The 20,894-nt window shown below is 35.1% G+C and overlaps 3 protein-coding genes across 5 annotated transcripts in view; 2 read left to right on the forward strand and 1 right to left on the reverse strand.

Annotated features, from left to right (window-relative positions):
- LOC135075170 (integrin alpha-PS1) overlaps positions 1–3,533 on the forward strand; it is a 95,942-nt gene extending 92,409 nt beyond the window's left edge. For both annotated transcript variants that reach the window (XM_063969527.1, XM_063969528.1), the window contains 5 exons: positions 227–329; positions 686–821; positions 1,164–1,453; positions 1,720–1,944; positions 2,324–3,533. In XM_063969527.1, coding sequence (XP_063825597.1) covers positions 227–329; positions 686–821; positions 1,164–1,453; positions 1,720–1,944; positions 2,324–2,560 — 991 coding nt within the window. In that variant the 3' untranslated portion in view covers positions 2,561–3,533. The remainder of the gene's footprint in view (positions 1–226; positions 330–685; positions 822–1,163; positions 1,454–1,719; positions 1,945–2,323) is intronic.
- Positions 3,534–3,630: 97 nt separating this feature from the next.
- Positions 3,631–7,433, reverse strand: LOC135075182 (transcription factor 15). 2 transcript variants are annotated; one of them, XM_063969546.1, is made up of 4 exons: positions 7,134–7,433; positions 5,379–5,509; positions 4,714–4,805; positions 3,631–4,641 (listed from the first exon to the last, which is right to left on the reverse strand). In XM_063969546.1, the coding sequence occupies exons 1-4, from the start codon at positions 7,271–7,273 to the stop codon at positions 4,597–4,599; spliced, it is 408 nt and encodes a 135-aa protein (XP_063825616.1). In that variant the 5' UTR covers positions 7,274–7,433; the 3' UTR covers positions 3,631–4,596. The 2 variants fall into 2 exon arrangements, with proteins under 2 accessions (XP_063825616.1, XP_063825615.1); XM_063969545.1 differs by having other exon boundaries at positions 5,379–5,512.
- Positions 7,434–9,798: 2,365 nt separating this feature from the next.
- Positions 9,799–20,894, forward strand: part of LOC135075169 (dual oxidase) — a 53,193-nt gene continuing 42,097 nt past the window's right edge. The window contains exons 1-2 of the mRNA XM_063969524.1: positions 9,799–10,059; positions 16,732–16,827. Of these exons, the coding sequence (XP_063825594.1) occupies positions 16,746–16,827 (82 nt within the window). The 5' untranslated portion in view covers positions 9,799–10,059; positions 16,732–16,745. The remainder of the gene's footprint in view (positions 10,060–16,731; positions 16,828–20,894) is intronic.

Raw genomic sequence — 20,894 nt, forward strand, 5'->3', positions numbered from 1 at the left:
AGCGCAGGACCAGTCGTTAAGAAAAGTCTCGGGGAAAACCTTCGTCCAGCAGTAGACGTCATTTGACTAAAACGACCGATGTTATATGTTGGAAGTAAATTATGGTAATTGATATATTGACCTGATGAAAAAGTCCCAATGATTTGTTACTTCCATGACAATTTAGTGAGGTTTGTCATCTCTTTTATTTGCTATCATGGCTACAATTTCATTTTTACTGTTTCAGTGCCGCACGTCCCGAGCAGGTGTTCTACGGCGGAGAAGTGAAGGGAGAGTCTGCAATGACTCATTTCGACGACATCGGCACCAGGGTTATGCATACTTATCAGGTAAATGATCCAATGCTTGAAAAGTGTCATGTTAGTGTGCATGGTAATATTTTAAAATCTTCATTTGGCCGTTTGTAAGTACATAATTGGAAAATTCTGACATAGAACATGTTGAGCGTTATTCTGACGATAACAATGTCAAAGGTTGTCAGGATCTCTGCTGTGCCTGTAGACAAAATGACATGGTTTCAGAGATGCAGATCACTCACTTTGTCTTGAGAGGCAAGTCATTCCAAAGCAGTAATATTTGCTACCAACTTTTCTTCTATAAAAAGCTTGGTAAAAAAGAAGACAATTTCACGGTGAAGTGAAAAAAAAGTGAAGTCAACGGCTTGATCAAAAGTTTATCCTTGCAGGTGTTCAATGAGGGCCCATGGCGCGTATCATCAGTGCAGGTGGTGATCTCGTGGCCGCACCAAGTGGCGGCGGACAGCGCGCAGGGCAAGTGGCTGTTATACCCTGAGGATGTTCCCACGGTGGATGGTGAAGCTGGTAAGAAGAGTTTTAACTAGAAAACATTTTATATTTCAGTCTTTTTGTTCTTCGATCTTGTCTATCTAACTTGTCTGGACAGCATGAGGAATGTAGGTCAAATCCTCCATATGCCTCTTGTTCATAAGAGAAGGTCGTCTTCTTGCAGTGAAAACTAAATTGCCTGATAATGTGACAGTTGAGATTACTGTGGTCAACTGTGGTGTAAGAGTTTATGAGCCTCTTAGCCCTCGCATTGATCATAGCTCATTAGAATTAAAAAATAAAGTACCTACTCTCATAAACGACTCATAGTAGTTGTCTGATTCACATATTTTAATCGCAATTTTTTTTTCCTTACAGATCAAAGCAATGGCGAATGCTTTATATCCGAGAATCAAATAAATCCATTGAAACTGACGCCAAGGCCTGGTGTCCCTGAACCGTACTTAGAGAATCTGGAAATGGACCCATTCCTAAGAACAGGAAAACTAAGTGTCAGCTCCAGTGAAAAAGAACATAATGAAACGAAGAGGGTTTTCGAATCTTCTAATGCTTTCGAAAATAAGGTCAGAAGAAGAAGAGAAAGTGACGTCGTAAAAGCAGAAGCGTACACAGATAAGGATGGACAAAGAAAACAAGTTGTTAATATGGTAAGTTTGAAACAAAATTTCATCAAAAATGGTACTTTAATTTAATTTTTATAAAATTAAACAGTCTATCTACGAGTATAAGCACTTCTCCTTGAGCTGTAATTGGATAGTTTAAAATCGGATCCTGCACGTGTATATTTATGAGAAAGTTCCAAAATAGATTGTATTGTTTGCTCTCTTGAATACCCTTCTCTAAGGTCAACCAACCTATCATTTAGGCAAGCTATTTCTTCGAATTGGCAATAACCCATTTAATCATCTTCCAGAACTGTCAAAAGAAGACGGCCAAGTGCATCCAGTTCCAATGTGTCATCTACCGACTGGGCCGCATGCAGGCTACCACCATTACGGTCAAGGCGCGTTTGTGGAACTCCACTTTGGTGGAAGACTACCCTCGCGTCAGCCACGTCAACATCGCCTCCACCGCGTATATCGTTATACCCGAGCATTATAATTTACATCAGAGTAAACACCACGATGACACTGCTACGGTAAGACATCACTTTTTATCATCATTAATTGTGTTTTGTGCGTGATCTACCAGCCGCATGCAGTCATCAACGTCACGGTCAAGCCACGCTTGTGGAACTCCACGCTGATAGAAGACTCTCCGCGTGTCCAATCTTTTTCTACAAATATTTTTCGATGCTTTTGAAGGCATATTAGCCATCAGAGTAATGGGGCAATGTCAGACGCCTGTCTGATGTGGAATGTAACTTTAGATGTTGGGCAATGGAATCACTACCCACACTATAGAAGAATAATGTTCTTCCAAGAACTTAAGAACTTTAGATGTTTTGCCAAAAGCCATGGTGATTCCGCTGTTGAAGGACCTACAGAAAATACTCTAATATTTTCTTCCTCTTTCAGGTGGAGACGGTCGCTTACCCCGACCTTAAAATAAGCGAGCCTTCAGAAGTGCCTTTGTGGGTGATCATCCTTTCAGTGATCATCGGACTAATAGTGTTAATCCTACTCATCATCGCGCTTTGGAAGCTTGGCTTCTTCAAGCGCAGTCGGCCAGACCCGACCCTGTCTGGCAATTTGGAGAAAAACAACCACGAGTCAAGTCCCTTCATAGGGAGGGAACGGAACAGTATTCGATAGCTGGAGTATTTCATGGTGCACGATGTGCATATTTAGTTTCTGGTGCACAAAGGAGTGAAGTGCAACGGATTTTAGAACGTTGTGTACATATTGTGTTGGATTGTTCGGTTTATGAGTCTAGGTTAGGGAACAAAGTTGACCGCAGAGGGAAAAGTGGAACAATGACGTAACCTTACATAAATCAACTTTACAGAGTTATGATATCATAATCTTCAGTGTATCTAGTTAACACCGTACAGTGCTACATGACCTATTAACCGGTTCGTTGTATAAAAGAAAGCTCAAAACTGAAGCATAGATTTGTTTGTGATTGGTGGAATCTCAATATTTGACCACCAATCAGGATTTAATCTAGTCTTAGGTGTTGAGTGTCATTTTACGCCTTGAGCTTGTGAACACTGTAAGAGTTCATTTCGATATTTATAGGTTTTGATCAAATTTGTTCCTTGTATCTAGACGTTGTATGTAATATACAAATAAATTAAATATTTTGACTGTGATGTCTTCATAGAGGAAAATTGTGCGTATGTGATGTTTTAAACAGTCGTGTTTAAGTTGTTGAAGTTTGCACGAGCCCTTGTATTGAGAATTTTATTATATTTTTTTCTATTTGCATTTCTGTAGAGATTAATGTGGACTACGCGAGTTAAATGATTGTTTGTTTATATATTCGAATGGATATATTTCTTCTGTAAATAAACACTTGTCTTTTTTTCTTATTTATGCGTAGTTAAGTGCCTACTTAATCGACTAGATTTTTTCCTAGTCACAATATGAAATAGTTAATTAATATAGTTAGTAGTATTTAGATGAAGATGTTTTTTGCATCTAAGGATTTTAAATGGTCACAAATGCAAAACTAGAATCCTTATTGAGCACTTTTAAAGTCATCCAAAAAATATGGCACAGGCCTGAAAGTTATCTTAATTATGATTTAGGGACTTTCTTTTAATAAAAAAAACTTATTTTTATATTTGAATTTGCAAAATATGTTCTTATTGTATTCAACAATGTCAGGTTTTTTCACTTTCATTTTAAACGGAATTATTCTCTAAAAATAAAAGCAAATAACAGGTACAAATAAAGATTTATTGTTATTAACATTTATAAATATCAATGATAGAACTGCACTTACGTACTTAAAATATGTACTTTACATGTTAATGGTTCTCGCGCAAAAGTATACATTTAATTATATTATTAAGCGATGTAAATATGTTTCATACCTATGTACTACTAGATTTTCTACTAAATTACCTACTTACATATTGTTAGAAACATTATATAAAAATATCATAAAACACTGCCACTAAGACTTAATTAAAAGTATAACAAGTTGATGTCGTCATACTTAATATTTAAATAAATTTTGGCTATGATTTTAAATACTTTTAAACTGACTGATTTTCCATAAGTTCATGTTCAAACATTAGAATCACAATAATAAGCTTAAAAAAATTAAAAAGCACTATTATAACAAAACTAATATCATATGATATACTTACAAAATTTCATGTCTTATAATATTTAATTTTATTAACATCTTTATTTCTGTAACAATAATTCAGATAAAAATTAATTTCATAGAAAATATATTTTAGTACTGGTTGTGATGATTGCAGTTTCCTTCTACGTTCTTAATGCATAGTACATTTTTACGTGAAATAAAAAGTGCCATTTCGAATGCAGTGGTTTTATTTACTTCTAATTATTACCTACACAGTATACACAAACTTATAAAGTGGATATATATTTTTTTAATATTGTTTATATGTTCCTCCGACAAAAACACATCAAGTTGAACCCCAGTTTTAAAATTTTAACTCTATTTGCAATAAAATTAAGTAAATTTCATTATGTAGTCTATTAATTCCACTTTTTTTAATTCATTCTCACTCAGTGAACTTTACATTTGATTTGTTATTGCATTTTTCATCGATACAAAGATTATTAAAATATAAAAAAAACCTAATTTTGTTATACAAAGGACTAGTTACTCATTAAATACCTTATTAATTACTTACAAACACGCCCGCTTAATAAGAAATTTTGTAATAGTTGTAACCTGAAGCTGAGGTTTTCTGAAAGAAAAAGAATGGAATTAATTTTATATGTAAGTATTGAAAACAACACCTGTAAATTTAAGATCTTACTTCTTTTTTCACAGAAGACCAGCAAAATGTACATAGTGATTGGTTTTTATGGTCAATTTCATTCTTTTGAAGACACGGTTGCTCCATGTCACCTGAAACAAAAGTGGTTTGAAATTTTGCACATTTGCACTACCTATTTAAAGTTAAGAACATTTTCCATCAAATTTTTTTGACGGTACTTTTACAATTCTAGATTTATAAAATTTGTGTTGCACTACACCCTTATTTTCTCATTGATTTAAGTACCTATATGGCGTGGATAAATAAGTGGCCGTTAAATATTGTGAATAATAACCACATAAAGCTATCCAATGTTTTATTAGCCACATTTCGATCCAATTTCCTCTAGTCTACCATGAATAAGGGCTCTTTCAAATATAAGACGTTTTGCGTCAGACGTTAGTAGGACCGCACACGGTACAATAAAAATTACAATTACTACTCGTACCTCCTTACTAATAAAAAGTTACACAGTTGTTGAACACTGTTTTAAAATGACATTTCCATACTAAACGTCACTTTAAAACACTGTTCAACGAGCGTGTAAGTTTTATTAGTAAGGGGGGTAGTAAGTAAGTAGTCATATAATAGTGTGTGGTCATATAATAAACCCTCAAAACGTCTAATATGCAAGAGCGCTAAACCGATATTGTACTTTATCTTACCTGTGTAAAGTTGGTTATCGAGGTGCGTGATGTAGCTGCCAGCTAGACGCAGGATCTCGATCTTGCTGAGCTTCCTCTCCGGCGGTTCCGTCGGGATGAGCAGGCGCAGCGTGTTGAACGCCGTATTCACGCTGCTTGGAAATGTTAAAGGTATTTTGATAACAATTCTATCAGTTCAACTATTCTAATGAAGAAAACTTACTTTAATCATTGAACAACGTAGTTATGTTAAGATTTATAGATACGAAAATAAGTTTTGGTAAACTCCTCAAACCAAAAACAACTTAAAATTGAGTGATAGACAGCAAAAAAATTACATTAACAAAAATTGTTTTGAAAATAATATTTCAAAGAATACTTTTAAGTATTGACACTGAAACTGTTCTGCTACGAAAGCTCAACGGTTGTTTTTATATTCATTTTAATGTAGGGGAACCTGTTGAACCTTGGACAGAGTTGTACCTAAAACAATTGTATATATTTTTTAAATTATGCAGTTTTATGAAAAGTTGTCTAGGGTATTACATACGTTATTTGTCAACATTAACGTGAAGTTAGCTAAGATTCGCCGACGCCGTGCAAGTACAAGAAAAAATGGTAATTTAATATTTTACACTGACGCAGTGAGTTTTTGGAGGTTTACTTAATGTCAATTTATGAAAAATGTTGCATGTTTGACAAAACGGTTATAGTTAGAACATAATCTTTTTATATCTAGCTACTGGACGATATGAGTTTCAGATCCTAAGCTCAAATGGAAGTGGGTTTATTATGCTTATTAAGTGAAGTAGTCGCAATGTTGTACCTTGACCACCCAACTAGCGATGTACCTTGGTCACTGATTTTCATTAGGTTTTAATGAGAATTTTATTGTAATAAAAAAAACATATTATACTGTTATAGATACAATGCCCCGAAGACCTCAAAATAGCAATTTAAAGTCTGTTTTTGATATATATTTTTTTAATTTCTAATGTTATTAAAATTTATGTTTATTTTATCTTCATATGACTTTTTTAAGATTATATTTGTTGATAAAGCGGTTTTAATGGATATTTTGCTAGAATTTATGTTAAATGATAAGAAATAAAAAAAACTACATTGCAAGTTAAAGCCACTCCAGCGCGTATTTTGTCCTACACGACATAACATATCAACATTCAACAAAATTTTCTAGAAAAAATGTTAAATAATGTCATATTTTTTTTGATTGTGTAAGGCTAAACATGGACTGGAGAGCCGGCTTAAACTTAAGTGATTTGTTGCCAAAATATTGTGAAAAATAATTAGTACAAAAAATGTGGATGAGGATCTTTTTTTAAAAATACTTTTACTTAGATATTGTTGCTAATAACTGTAATAATTGGTATTTCAAATAATAATTTAACAGAAAATTAACAAATTGAAGCGAATATAAGCATTTATTTAAATTTAAATAGGTACAACGTACACGGTCCAAGGTACATCTGGTTTGTTGTACCTAGGACAGTTTTCCCTTTTTTTTTCTAGCAGCTAGTATGCCCAAATTTTTAAAATTATACACAATTTTATGAATGAATTATGTAGTTAATTAAATGATCTTTAAATATAACTGCACTAGACAAGTTTAACTATCACCATTATTTTTCAAAAAATCAAAATTCGAAAAACTGGCCTAAGTACAACAGGTTCCCCTACGAGTAAGTAAGTGCTCTAATTTCCCTAAAACGACACTAATAAGTTTGAACGCCAACAAAAAGCGACTCCTGCACTAACTTTTGCGTTCGGTCCCTTTCACGAGCGTTTGCTTGACACCTTTGTTTTGCAACTGGCACCACTTCTCCACAAGAACTGGCTGTTAAACATTGTTGACTCCAACTTTCATCGTTGCACTGGTAGTTTAAAAAGTTTTCCATAATTAAAAAATAAAAAGTTTACGCGGGAAATTTGACAGATTCCATTAACTTTTTTAAACGGCACCAAAAAGTTTTCGTAGCGAGTTACCGATTCTCTTTTGTTTTAGCGCTGAAAAATGACGCGATGCAACCAAAAGTGGGATGCGTACTAATCCGTGTGTGTATGTGGGGCTACTAATAAGTATCCCGATGGATATCGCTCATGAAGGACTCATTTAGGAAGAACAGCGCGCGCCACAGACCCGGCTCTTAACCGATAATTGTATAAACAGATGGCTCCCGGTTCAGCAGGGACGGACTTAAAATGTCAGTAAATGGTAAGTCGTTCGTTCGTTTCATTATATTTTATTTATCAAGCTATACACTGTAAGATAAGTTGTTTCAATAGGCGTGATTTTGGTGCAAAAACATAATCTGACGTAACGCCATGCCATGTAGTTGGCGTTCGCAGAAGGTTCGTATGCCTGCCTAAATAGACCGAGTAGAAACAAGTTAATAAATTCTACAAAACTAAGGCAGGATCCCTAATTTACATATTTTATTAAAAACGTTTCCCATGACCTCTTAAATCAAGAAGACACCAATACAACATTTAAAAAAGATCGGAGAGTTTTTATGACTGGACGAGCATACCAGTTTTTAAGTTAGTTTTTTTAAAGGTCTTGTTTTATTGAATCCGAATTTGATCGAGACAAAAATATCGTTAACACTTCGTTACTTCATAATGAATATGTTAATTAATTTAATCTAAGTATACTTACTACGTAACTATTAACGAAAATATTGATTTTCTTTTAAAATTTTAAAAACTTAAATGTGATTATTGATCAAAATAAATATGTATTAAATATCTGCATCCAAAGTACGTCCCTGCAGTGGCGAATGGCTTACATGTCATCAAGAATGTAAAACTCGGTTTGCTCCCCCGTGCTTTGTCTCTGTTTGTTTAAGCTAACTACCGCAATAAATATTTTTAATGACTCCGATGACTTTTCGGCCAATCGGACCCCTTGTTATTCTTACGATGCGCAAAGTGACTAAACCCAACAAGACAAAGTAAGATACCAAGGCCCTGAAAAGTTGCATCTATCATGGACGGACATTCATTATGTTATGATGCAATTTACGCAACTTATTACACTTTTCGAGCTACAGGTAGATCTGAAGGAAAAATTTGTGGAGAAAAAAAAAAGAAAAAAGTGGTACCTATAGTAGAAATGCCGTGGAGTTTAGGTGGATGAAAAAGTTTAAGTAGACTTAAAATTTTAAATTAGCAGGTTCCTTATTGAAGATTTTTAAGTGTGATCAATCTATTTTGTTAGATTGTAGAAATACGAACGCGATTAAGATTAAAAACTACTCATAATAACCTTTATGCAAATGAAATAGAAAATCACAGTGGGTGAAGAATAATAATAAATTTTATTTCGTTTACCTATTAGGTACAGAAAGTTTACAATCGGGTGCTTTTAAAGTACATTTTTAAGTGTGATCAATCTATTTTGTTAGATTGTAGAAATACGAACGCGATTAAGATTAAAAACTACTCATAATAACCTTTATGCAAATGAAATAGAAAATCACAGTGGGTGAAGAATAATAATAAATTTTATTTCGTTTACCTATTAGGTACAGAAAGTTTACAATCGGGTGCTTTTAAAGTACATTAGAAACATTTAAATTATTTATTTTTTAACTTTGTATAAGTATCAACCCTGGTCCGATAGGATACCATAACCATGAACGACGACTATCACTCTCTCAACGAGCCCTTTCGCCGCATATTCGCGTCTCAGGGGATGCGAGCATTTCCGTGGGAACTCCACTAATTGGTTAAATTATACGACTTGGCTGGCGGCCGCGCTCATTTGTATTCGTGAACAACGAGGTTCACATGTACGAGTAACAATGCGTGTGCGCCGTGCGACGAAATCTCTTGATGAGCTTCACAGCCCTAAAGTTTTATGTATGTATCCAAGGAGTAATTAATCTGAGACGATGCTTATCAGACAAGAAATACTGGTTCAGTTCTGAGAAAGGTCAGAAGATGAGGATATAAAATGGTAATGAAAATAATTTAATTGTTTTGTATTAATATTGATATCAAAATTGCACCTTCCTAAATCGTATGGAGAAGAATCGTCTATAGAGGTAAGACCACTGATATAGAACCAACAGCCAAGTGAATGTGAAGCCTAGGTAGGGGAAAATTCGTAGCAGTCTGAACTGGATCCATTTACTTATTGTTGGATAGAGATAAAGAGAAACGGGACTGAAACCGAAACCATCAACGACAGTCAATGTCATCAAGATAAAGTGGTCCAAGATCCAGGTCACAGAAAGGAGCTATTCATCCAAACCGCTGAGTGACCGATGAGGCAATCACAATAGTGATGCTCATAGTGCTCAGGTGGAGTTGGTTTTGCGAACGACGTCAGGCCCCCTCCACCGCGCGTCCAACCGGCGCGGGCGCACCACGGCCGAGACTTTCTCCTCGCGACACCGCGGAGAAACCCCAACCAGCCCGCGCTGAGTCGCACACGCAGCCGCGCGCGAGTCGACCGTCTTCGACGCATGCGCGACCACACGATCGCTTATTATCATCACACTTCCGCGTTCGAATTACCGCTTTCGCCCCGTAAACAGTTCTCGTGCGAACGTTTCGTGTTTTCAAACAAATTTCGACATCGCTGTTGCGAAACAGATCAGCCGGTGGATGGCTGCAGTTTTCAAGACGAACAAGCGGCGTTTGCAAACGCTGCCGTGATGCCTAATCATAATTAGAGGTGAGTTGGTGCCTTTCTACTAGCGTGGTCCGTTCGGTGTTAGACGATGACATTCCATGATAAGGTAGCCGCAGTGTCTCGCAGTGAACGCAAGGACGCGACCACATGTTGGCTACCCACCGGCCACAGGTCGCTGTGCTAATTCGTACACAAAGATGCTAAACACTGATTTGATGACAGTAATCATCCATCATCCTTTGCTTGGGTAACTCACTCAGTAACTTCAATGATATTTCAGTTCCGAACTTGAGCCTCTAAACAATAGTATTTTTTTTATTTGTGATCAGTTACTTAGAATACAATGGGTTTTTTGTTATCGTCTTGACAGTTCGGTATATTTAATAAACAGTTACAAGACCGGTTAGCTTTGGCCCGCATTTGCTGATCAGCTGATTCAAATCCGCATGCACAGAAGTTCGTCGCAGTCGCTTACAAAATCATAGTTACTAAGTTTTATTATGTTTTGAATAAGGATCTGAATGCAATTCTAAAAGTAATCAGTTCAACTGCTCTGAATATTATCAATATTATCAAAAACAATAAACCGATAGCACAAAATTTCATATCTACTTACCATGATTTTCTATTCTCTTAGCTACGGCGTTTCACAACTTTATGTAATAAATTGACCTCCCATTGTTTCAAATAAGACTTCCAGACTCCAGTCTTGTAATTAACGGGTCTTATAAACCTGGAATATGATTATTATGTTAAACATTCCTTTAGTATCTTCAAACTATACCTACATAATAGTTTTCTACTAATAACTGTAACAGCTCTGTTAGATTAAAAGTCGTGAGAAAGGCGAGCCATTATTCTAAAACCGCAGTAATATGGCGTTAATGACGAAGATCAAAATAACAAGCATGTAGTTTCCCTCGAGTCTCGATAGTCATGCCGGAGCTTGACACAACGTTACGTGATGTTATTAAGAAATTACTAATACGGTACCTGATGAGTTCATGCAAGCCAAAATAGCCTCAATGAATGAAAAGTCACGTGTGTTGATTAACGAAGATGGCAAAACATATTATGATTCACAAGGATCTTCGGCTTTGACATCCTGCCAATGACCCATTAAGCATGCGCTACCAGACGCGAGCGCACAAATGTATACAAGAATATGCAAAACTGTTATACAGCTTGGAGGTTGTATATCTATGTGAGTCTACATACGTAGCAACGATTGAATCATTATAATCCTAGAAACGAGACGTCACTATTTCATTCAAATTGAGAGGATAATTATGAGATCCTTCTGCGATTTCCCCGTTGTACTGTTTCCTTCATTTTTCACCATTATAACTATGGTATTTTTAATCGCACTGCGCAACTTTTCTTAATGACTGCACATCACAAGGTTTTGTGTTCGGAAAACTGTCTTAATTTACTGTTAAATTTCACAATTTAACCTTCGTTTTGTACGCAGCGTGTGACGTCAATATCGAAGATGTTGCATTATGTAAAAGGGAATCAGTGCAAAGTGAGCTAAATACGTGTCTACTTTCACTGTACTGTACACCTAAGTTGAAATGAGTTTGTGAATACTTTTGTGGGTTTATTGAAGTGAGGCTAGAGGTCAGGCAATGTTTGCCACTGATTATTCAAGGTCTATTCGTCTGCGTGTCGCGCGGATGCTGGCTGAGGCAAGCATGTAGGTGCCATCGAGCGCGGGCAGCCATCGGCCGGTGAAGGCCGGCCTTTTGTGTTTGACTAAATGCCCACTGAAGATGTTACAGCACCTGTTTAGTTTGACGAACGTCTAGTATTCAATTTAGACGTGACTAAGTATTATTAAGTAGGTATTCGTTTGCATTTCACAGTTTTCTTATCGCTATCAAATAAAATGACTCTGCAGAAAGACAGCACTGACCATTCACAAATTCAGTAATGTTTAAATAATACTTATTTTCTAAAAACTAAACAATTTTACATCAGATAACGCAGTTGTTATGAACTGTATGTATATTACAAAAATCTTGTTAATTTTAATACTACATTTTTACACAATTTTAATACAAAATATAACAATTAAGAAAATAAGTCAAAGCCTTTCGAAACGTAAGTATAATGTACTTACCTACTGACTGCTACTTAACAGATAAGCAAACCATTTAAGTTGAGTAACTGCAGAATTGAGCGGTTCGAGACGACGTGCAATACTTATCGCACCTTAATAGATCCTGTGCAATAAATATTATCTGCATCGACTTCACAATCGTCAGCCGTTGAACGGATAACGCTTGAAGGCTGGGGAGGTTCTTTACTTCAGTAATTCAGCTATGATCTAAAGAAAATGTTAATATGCATTAATAACGTATCATTTACCTACTGCTGCTTTTCATTGCCTTCAATTGATAAATGCCCGGTTTCTGAATTAATCAATGAACAATTGAACATGCTTGAGCTAGCTCATCTTTACTCAAAGATGACTTTAAAATGAAAATTCCATGCAATAAAAACCTCAATTTCAGAAACGATGCAAAAAGCTAAAGGAGAGTCTCTTTTAATCCTTCTTCTGCTACAAACTTACCTTAAATTTTAGGCTCGACTATAGTAATTTAATTGCTGTCAAATATAAAATGTTAAATGATTGCTGTTAAAGATGCATAAGCTGCAAGTTTTCCATATAAAGGTGCCTTCCCCATAGTAGTCAACGGAGATGAAGAAGATAGGCGCGCGCGCACAATACGCGCTGTTTGGTAAGCGGCCTTGCGCGTACAAATGGGCCGAATCTACGTTGCCCAAGCGCAATTATACATGACCGACCATTATTTTGTTTAATAATTCAAACTCTTATCGACGCCATCATGAGAAATAGCGTGTTACTTCAGACCAGTTTCAGCTATTGAGGCTAGGAAAAATGTTCCACAAATAAGACATGATTGTGACTGAGTGGTTTGGTTCTTCTGTCCGCCTGACTGGCTACCACCATCTTATCTTAGTAATGTTGCCGTAACAAAATTATTGTCAATTTTAATAGCATTGCTGTGTTCCGGAAGTTGGTGGTAAGGTAGACAGTTCCTCTGACGAGGGTTCCGTTCGGGTGAAGGTCGCTTCCATTTTGTAATCATCATCCAAAAAAAGCATACCTACTTCAAATGTATTTTGCTTCTAAGTACTACCTAATAATAAAACGTTTTAAGTTTTTTTACAACAAGATTAATATTATGCTGAGTCAGATTTAATTAAATGATATTAATTATGATTAAACGTCTGTTATTAATCTCTGTTTATAGTTCTTCTGCTGTTTTTGTTAACAAGACGTGAACTGATTGCTGCAAAATTATGGAGATGTACCTACCTAGTTAAGTATGTAATTGCCGGTATAAAAATAGCAATGATTGAGCAACCCGATTAGTTTTAAAAGCAAATAAAGCACATGCCCAAAATGAATAAACAGCTAAATGTAGAAGTTACAAGCTACAATAGTACATTCAGCTTATTTTTTGTCACAAAATCATTTAAAATCAAAAGACTTTCGAGAAAATTAGACCTAAGCACTTTACTTGTAATTAGAAGAAAGTCGACTCAAAAAACTTTTAAAGCTGACTGCCACTTCTAGCCAATGTTCAGCTTTTTAAGTTGTCTTCGTCGTCACCAAGTATTCCAATCTTTCAATGGAGTTTAGTGTGAAAATAGTACCAACATCTCCATTGTATAAAGGCCTTTTCCTTGCGCAAAGTCTTGCAAATATGGTAATCGTTCCTTTATGTTGCCCAACTCTGTATACATATTATGTGGGCCAGATGCATGTCGCTGAAGAAATAGATAGGTACCTACCTACCTCTGATCTCACGATTTACGTGTGCATCTTGATTTTAACCAATTTATGCAGGTAATAAATTTAATTTGGTATAAAATCTAATTTGAGATGTCGAGTTTATGATTCAGCTCAATAATATTTAGGTGACTACGTAGGTAAGTACATGTTTAGTTACGAAAATACGCCAATTTATGTTCTACAGCTTAATATTTTTTATTATTTCTATTTGATTTCTGGAAGTGTTTTGTACCATCCATTTTTCATTGTCTAGTCTACGAGTATTTATAAATGTAAGTTTCCTCGTTGCGGTCGATTACATTGGGCATGTTCCGGCATCGCAAATTAATTAAACAAAAAAGGAATATTAGAAATCTATTGTATGTATGACTAAAATATCCACTGATGAATGAGCTCATCATAATCATCTTTTGTTAACAGTCAGTGAAGTACAATACTTCGCTTTATGCCATTAATAACAGTTATAAGCTATAATTAATTTTAGAAAGAAAGAAAGAAAGAAAGAAAAAATGTTTATTTGGCACCAAATTACATTTTATTAGTTCAAACAGCGTTCCTGCAAGTAGAATTGTTTTTGCTCTTATTCGAATCACCATTTTTAGACAAGATATGGTGCGATTCAAATAGATTTTATCAACATCTAAGCCCACTTCTAATATACTGTAATAATTGAAATGATTTAAAGGAGGGATTTTTCTTTATTTTCAATAGCCCCGTTTTCCACTGTTTCTCTATTTTCAGATTTATAATATGGATTTGAGGTGGTAGTCTGCCTTCCTCGCCAATCCATTGGTAATTTTCATTGCCTCAGAAATAACTCAATGTTATAATCGACTCATGTTAAAGATTCGTAAGCTTACTTTGTTGTGTTGTTTTACTCGCATTATACAAAACATGTAAAACAATATAATATGGCCAGACAAAACTAATACAAAAGGAATAATTAAAATAAAGTTGTTCTGATCTTTATTGGAGGAAGGCATGAGGATGCGAAGCAGACACCGGTCGACCTTGCATCTTTTCGGAATTGGTTCATTCCGCTCGATTAAAACGAGTTAATTGATAATTAAGCACTGTGGATTTTAGACGAATATTAAAGTTCTGAGCACGTCGGTACTTATAAATATGAATATTCATCTACTAGCGGCCGCCCGCAACTTCGTACGCGTGGATCCCGTTTTACCCCCTTCATCTATCTTACGCGGTTTAGATTTTTCATACAAAAGGATTTTCCCGCTAATACCCGTTCCCGTGGGAATTCCTAAGTATACTATAACCTGCCCAGGAGTATGAAGAATAATTGTACCAAGATTTGTTAAAATCCGTCGAGTAGTTTTTGTTTCTATAAGGAACATACAGACAGACAGACAGACAGACAAAAATATCACTGATTGCATTTTTGGCATCAGTATCGATCACTAATCACTCCCTGATAGTTATTTTGAAAATATATTTCATGTACAGAATTGACCTCTCTACAGATTTATTATAAGTATAGATAAAATTTTATTCCATACGAATTTTCACCCTGATCTTTTTATTTGCCATAGGTAGCCGAGTATATCGAGTACTTATCAATTTTTTCAGTCTAGCTTAACATGTATTGTATCAGGTTGATCAGGTTGAAGATTTGTATAGTGATGATTAGAATGCATTCGTTAATTTAAACTTGAAAATATACTGTTACTCGTATGTTTTGCACATATTCAACACATAATGGTTAGGTCTTCGCCCGGTTTACATATCAGCTATTATTACCGGACACGATTAAGATAAGTACTAAATATAGAGTGAATATTTTATAGATCGATTAGGATTCTAAACTGTAATTAATGGCGTGGACCTACTCCACTTTGCATAGCTCGTGATCGCGATGGAGTACACACACAATTTTTATTGCTATTATATCAGTGATCATTAACATGATTATCGCAAATCAACTGTGGAATCATTGTGTGCAAGTTTAGGGTTGGCAATGGTGTCTTTGTCCATTATTTTAGTCTTCTATTTAAGCCATAATTTCATCCTTGACGATATACCATGTATGTGTTTAGACCTTTCCATATCTCTATGTCCTACATTTATAAAAAAATGCATTTGCATAACATGCTGCTCTTACATTTCAAACATTTTTTTTTAAACTTGACAACATCTTTGTTATTACGTTTCGGCTCCGTAGCTGCGTAGGTCATCACTGACAGGATGTTAAGTTAGAACCTACCTACTTTCATTTGGTAACTGAGTATTTTTAAAGATCTGAAACAGTTCAATATGTGTCTTAACATTATTTTAAAAGTTAAATAAACTATGTAATTATAATTAAGAGCATGGTACATTCGTTAAAGCAATGTTGAGACGTTGCTAAGGCAACTATTCAGCCCTAAGTTGAATCATGCATAAAATGTAGAGATTTACGAGTCGGCACAATTTGCATTATGTTAGCGGATCTTACAGATAAGGCAAGGACAGTCAGGTATAAAAATAAACAATCATTAACTTATAAAATTATCAGTCAATAATACATATGTTGGTTAATCAACACCCATTGTGATACAAAACGCAAGATTAGAGAAAGTTTCTAATAAAACGAATATAACTTACAGACTTATCATAGCTTGAAGATGTTTGTTTACCTATGTTTCAGTGGTGCACTGTACTCATGGTACCACCTACTTTACCAACAAATAGAACACGTCGATGATGATAAAAGGAAATCGCCGTAGATCTTGTTTTATTTATAGTTCAAATAGTTTGATTAATTATAAACACAATATGTAATTAGGAACCAATCGGTAAACATTTGTACCTATTACACATAAGGTTTGATCAAAACTATTAATTGATTTTTCGTTTTTTCCTTGACTATATCTAGCTTGGTTTTGTTACAGGGCTAAATACGGACATGGGCGTTAGAAGCGGCGCGCGCCTCTGGCTTGCGCTCGCGCTGGTGGCGGTCGTTTGGCCGCTAGGCCTTGGGAATTCAGGTAAGCGAAACTTCAGTTTGATATCAAGATCCTTTTACCAATCACATCTGAAACCTCACTCTCGTTACTAGCAAATAAAAAGAAATATTTATTATTTACATTACAAAATACGAGTATTCACCAAGCACAGTTGAGGATCTGAGATAAGGACATATGAATGATTTTACACCTAGAGCCGGAGCTAAAAGCATTTATTACTTTTTATTATAAAAATATTTACTGATTTATGGTTATAATTGCTAAGGATAAAGTTTTATTCTTTATTTTTAATACTCAGTCGCCAGATGCTAAATTAAAGGCGATTTTAAGATATAATCTCGGCGATCCAAGTCACAAAACGACTATTGCTTCATAATCTCGTTTAGCAAGTATTCATTGCTATACTTGTTCAGTGCGGCGCTGACATATCAGGCTGAATAATAAATCACCTTACAAAATGATTAATGCACTGAGTAACCCGAGCTAATGTAACATGTCAACAAGTTTATGTTGTTGGGATACACGCGGATGTGATGTGTGGACACTTATAGATAAGGTGTGTGTGGGTTTGACCACAAATAATAGGTACTACTACTCGTCCCACTCGCTGGTATAAAGGGTTAAACTCACGTAGCATCACTATGTGCACTTCACTGGGTACTTTTTACTAATTTTCCCGAAGTTTAGGTAATACTTAGTTTCAGCAATAAAAAGTTCATGGTCTTGAAAGTTGCACAATTTTCAATAGGTACCATGAATGAGACACGCGTTTTTATATCACTTTTATGGTAGATGTTATTCAAAAGCATAGATTGAAGATGTTTTGGCTTTGCATCATTGGTTGAATATCAATATTTAGACCGGACATAAATGGAAATCCCATGCATCCAATAAATATGCATTATCTTGAGTTTTTGTTATATTTGGAATTGAAATTTGCATATTACTTGTAAATACTCATCATCATTGTCATTACTAAGCGTAGGGAACAAGGATGTGGGCTGGTCGCTTTGGGTTTTTATTGTCACCAGCCAGACTACGTGAGCTTCAGTCACGAGTTGTGTTGATCATGACAGCATAATAAATTGATACCTTCATGTTTGTGCGGATTCACAAAATAATGTATACATAAGAGAGACTTTTAAAGAAACAGGCAGGATATAGAAATAAAAAGAAAGAAGAAGATGTTACACTTTAAAATATAAAATATTAACGATCTTTGATACCATAACGAGCATTCTGATGACAGTAAAATCACCATAAAAATTGATACATTTAATGAATTTACTTTTTAGATAAATTCGCGGAATCGGCCAGTGACCTCTTCAAGAACTCGTATTCGCAGTTGATTGAGCAGCCATAATTAAAACATTCCTGTTTATTGATTTTAATTAAAAATTAATAGCTGCAACATCAATAATAAATTAATTATCATAAGCGTGATATCGTGACTGTTAATATGTTTACAGGATACTCTCCATTGCTTAAAGGGTAATTGATGCCATGATTTTAGCAGGTCTAGAATTAATTTAGAGCACGATTATCTACAGGTTAAAATATTTAAATTATTATCTAAATCACTTTTCACTTAGTAAAAAAAGAACATAAATCATGAAGATCTAGAAGAGTTAATTAAGAATAAATTTTGTAACTGTTAATTATATACTCCTTGAACTCCAATGCATCAGCTATAATTTGCTTAATGGAAGGTTCACACATACGCATTTGAAGATCTGTAATTTATCACGGACACTCGAAATGTTTGATTTAATTTTCTAATGAATGATTGCAGCATTGTTCGAAGACAACGAATCGATGTGCTTCAATGTCAGTGCTTGTTAATCCATTCGGCGTCCATGACCTGCGGTGGAGTTGCACTAGAATTGTCAGTATCACCGAATGATTCTCCAAAATTGCTGATGGAATACCTCCGTCTAAACTGGTATTTCTGGTTCCATAATGAACAGCCGCTGAATGTAGATACCGAAATGATTTCGCTATCGGAAAGTTAACTAAAATGACAGGCGAATTTGTTGGAGATATGACGACTTTTTTGTCTCTCTCTGTGAATGAGGATGGCTATAATCATCTCAGCTGCTAAAGGCTTTATCAGCAGATTATATCTGCGAGTAATTTGATTTCAGACAAACAGTTATTTGAAAGATTTAAACAGGTAATATAACGGAAATTGCTGTCTTATCTTTGTACTGCAACGTGGGTTGTGTGTTGCCTCATATAAGTTTCTGGGGCAACATCCTTGCCTCATTACGTTGGATTATTTCTTGCATTATGTAAACGCTTAATAAGAGATGGCACAAATCTTTGTCTTTGTGTCTGTTCGCACGCAAAAAGGTTACGGTCCCGCGTCGTTGGTTCGGAAAGTGATTATCTAAATAAGTCCGTCGTTAGCGCGGCCTTCAGTCGGCTTTCACTGCGAGACGTGCGACGCGCGACGCGTCCGGGAGCGCGCCGTGTGCGCAAGCATGTAGGTAGACACAAAAGAGTAACCACTTGTCTGACAATTCAATTCTTATTGTGACTTGATAATTAAGTTTTCTTCTTAACCCATTATAGACTGAGTTTTCTTAAAGTGTCAGATTTTTGTTTTTGTGAAATATGTTCATAATTATGGTCTACATAATGCTATACAAGCATTAAAAAAATGATCCGACCTGTAATCTAGAAAAAAAATGCTGGTACCATATGGTACCGCTAGCCTCTTACCGTGTCAGTCAGTTAAAACATAATTATCATGGACTTTATAAAAATAGGGTAAATTATATATTTTATTATTATTATAATATGTATTAATATACAAGCAAATAACAGAAGTGATATTAAATGTAAAAAAAACTGTATATTGGGTAAGCAATATTCATTTTTATCTTTGAATATTCAAAAATTTGGAATGGAGCTTGGCATTGCACGCTGCACTTAGCCCCACATAACATTTTCTATACTCTAATATTTAATATTGTTCGAGAGTTGCAATTATCCCAAGTTCGTTCTATAAATATCTGCTTCGTCTTGGGACCTTCATCGTCCTCCAAAACTGCCAATGTTTCGTGTAAGTTACATCTAAAATAAATAAAAACCCATGGTTTTGTAAAGTATAGGTAACTATTTTACTTTATCTTGCTGTATACCTTATATACCATTGAATATATCACATACTTCCCAATAAATACAGTAAAAACTAAAAATCATAAAATAATTAAAAAGACACGGTAAGCGGCTAGCGGTACCGTACGGTACCAGTAATTTTGACATACAATATTTCCCATTATTATTACCTATCGACGTAATTTTACACCATTTCACAATAAAAGCACTTATGGAGAATACAAGATTATAACAAAATCAGTATTTGACTATCACACAAAAAAAATATGATCACTTACTTGAATGGCGCGTCAATTTTTAAGAGAAAATTTTGATGCGCTCACTTCAATCATCAATTACACACAACTGAAAAGAATAACTGTCAATTTTTATTCCTAGAAGCATAGACCATATCTATTGGCTATGACTTGCATCAATCAGAGCACTGCATCTTTTCTCGTGTTAATGTATAGAGCCAAATTAAAACACACAAAAAAGTGGTACCATATGGGACCGCTAGTCTATAATGGGTTAATATCGTGTGGGTTGTTAAAAATGCGGTTAAAATCATACCTCAGGAACTAGAAGTCAGACAGTCAACTGCCACAAGCGTGGTCATAGCACGATCTGACCGATCCGCAAAATTAATGTGTCTTTGAAATTACAAAGATATATTTATTTTGATTATCACCTGCTTAGAAATATATGTGTTAACAACCATACATAATGGTGTGTGTACGAAAACTTATAAGCTTAACGCTGTATTTTAACAGAATCTAAGATACTATTGCCCGTTTTCACCATCAATCCCTAACTTATAAGTAACCCTTATGTAAACAATATTCCTGTCATTTGTTACCATAGGGGTTACTTAAAAATTAAGGATTTATGGTGAAAACGGGCATAGGTCTAACTAAATAAGTCTCAAATGGAAACAAATGCACACCAGCAGTTGATGGCTTAACTTGCTATAAATATTAAGGCTA

Source organism: Ostrinia nubilalis, chromosome 10 (genome assembly GCF_963855985.1).
Source record: "Ostrinia nubilalis chromosome 10, ilOstNubi1.1, whole genome shotgun sequence".
In the NCBI taxonomy this organism is placed as follows: Eukaryota; Metazoa; Arthropoda; class Insecta; order Lepidoptera; family Crambidae; genus Ostrinia; species Ostrinia nubilalis.

Excerpts from the sequence above, each read along its gene's own strand:
- LOC135075182 (XM_063969545.1), bottom strand. The coding sequence starts at position 7,273 with ATGGAAAACTTTTTAAACTACCAGTGCAACGATGAAAGTTGGAGTCAA. Across the intron at positions 5,513-7,133 it reads GAAAGGGACCGAACGCAAAA|CAGCGTGAATACGGCGTTCA; the intron begins GTTAGTGCAGGA and ends AACATTTCCAAG. Across the intron at positions 4,806-5,378 it reads CGATAACCAACTTTACACAG|GTGACATGGAGCAACCGTGT; the intron begins GTAAGATAAAGT and ends CTTTTGTTTCAG.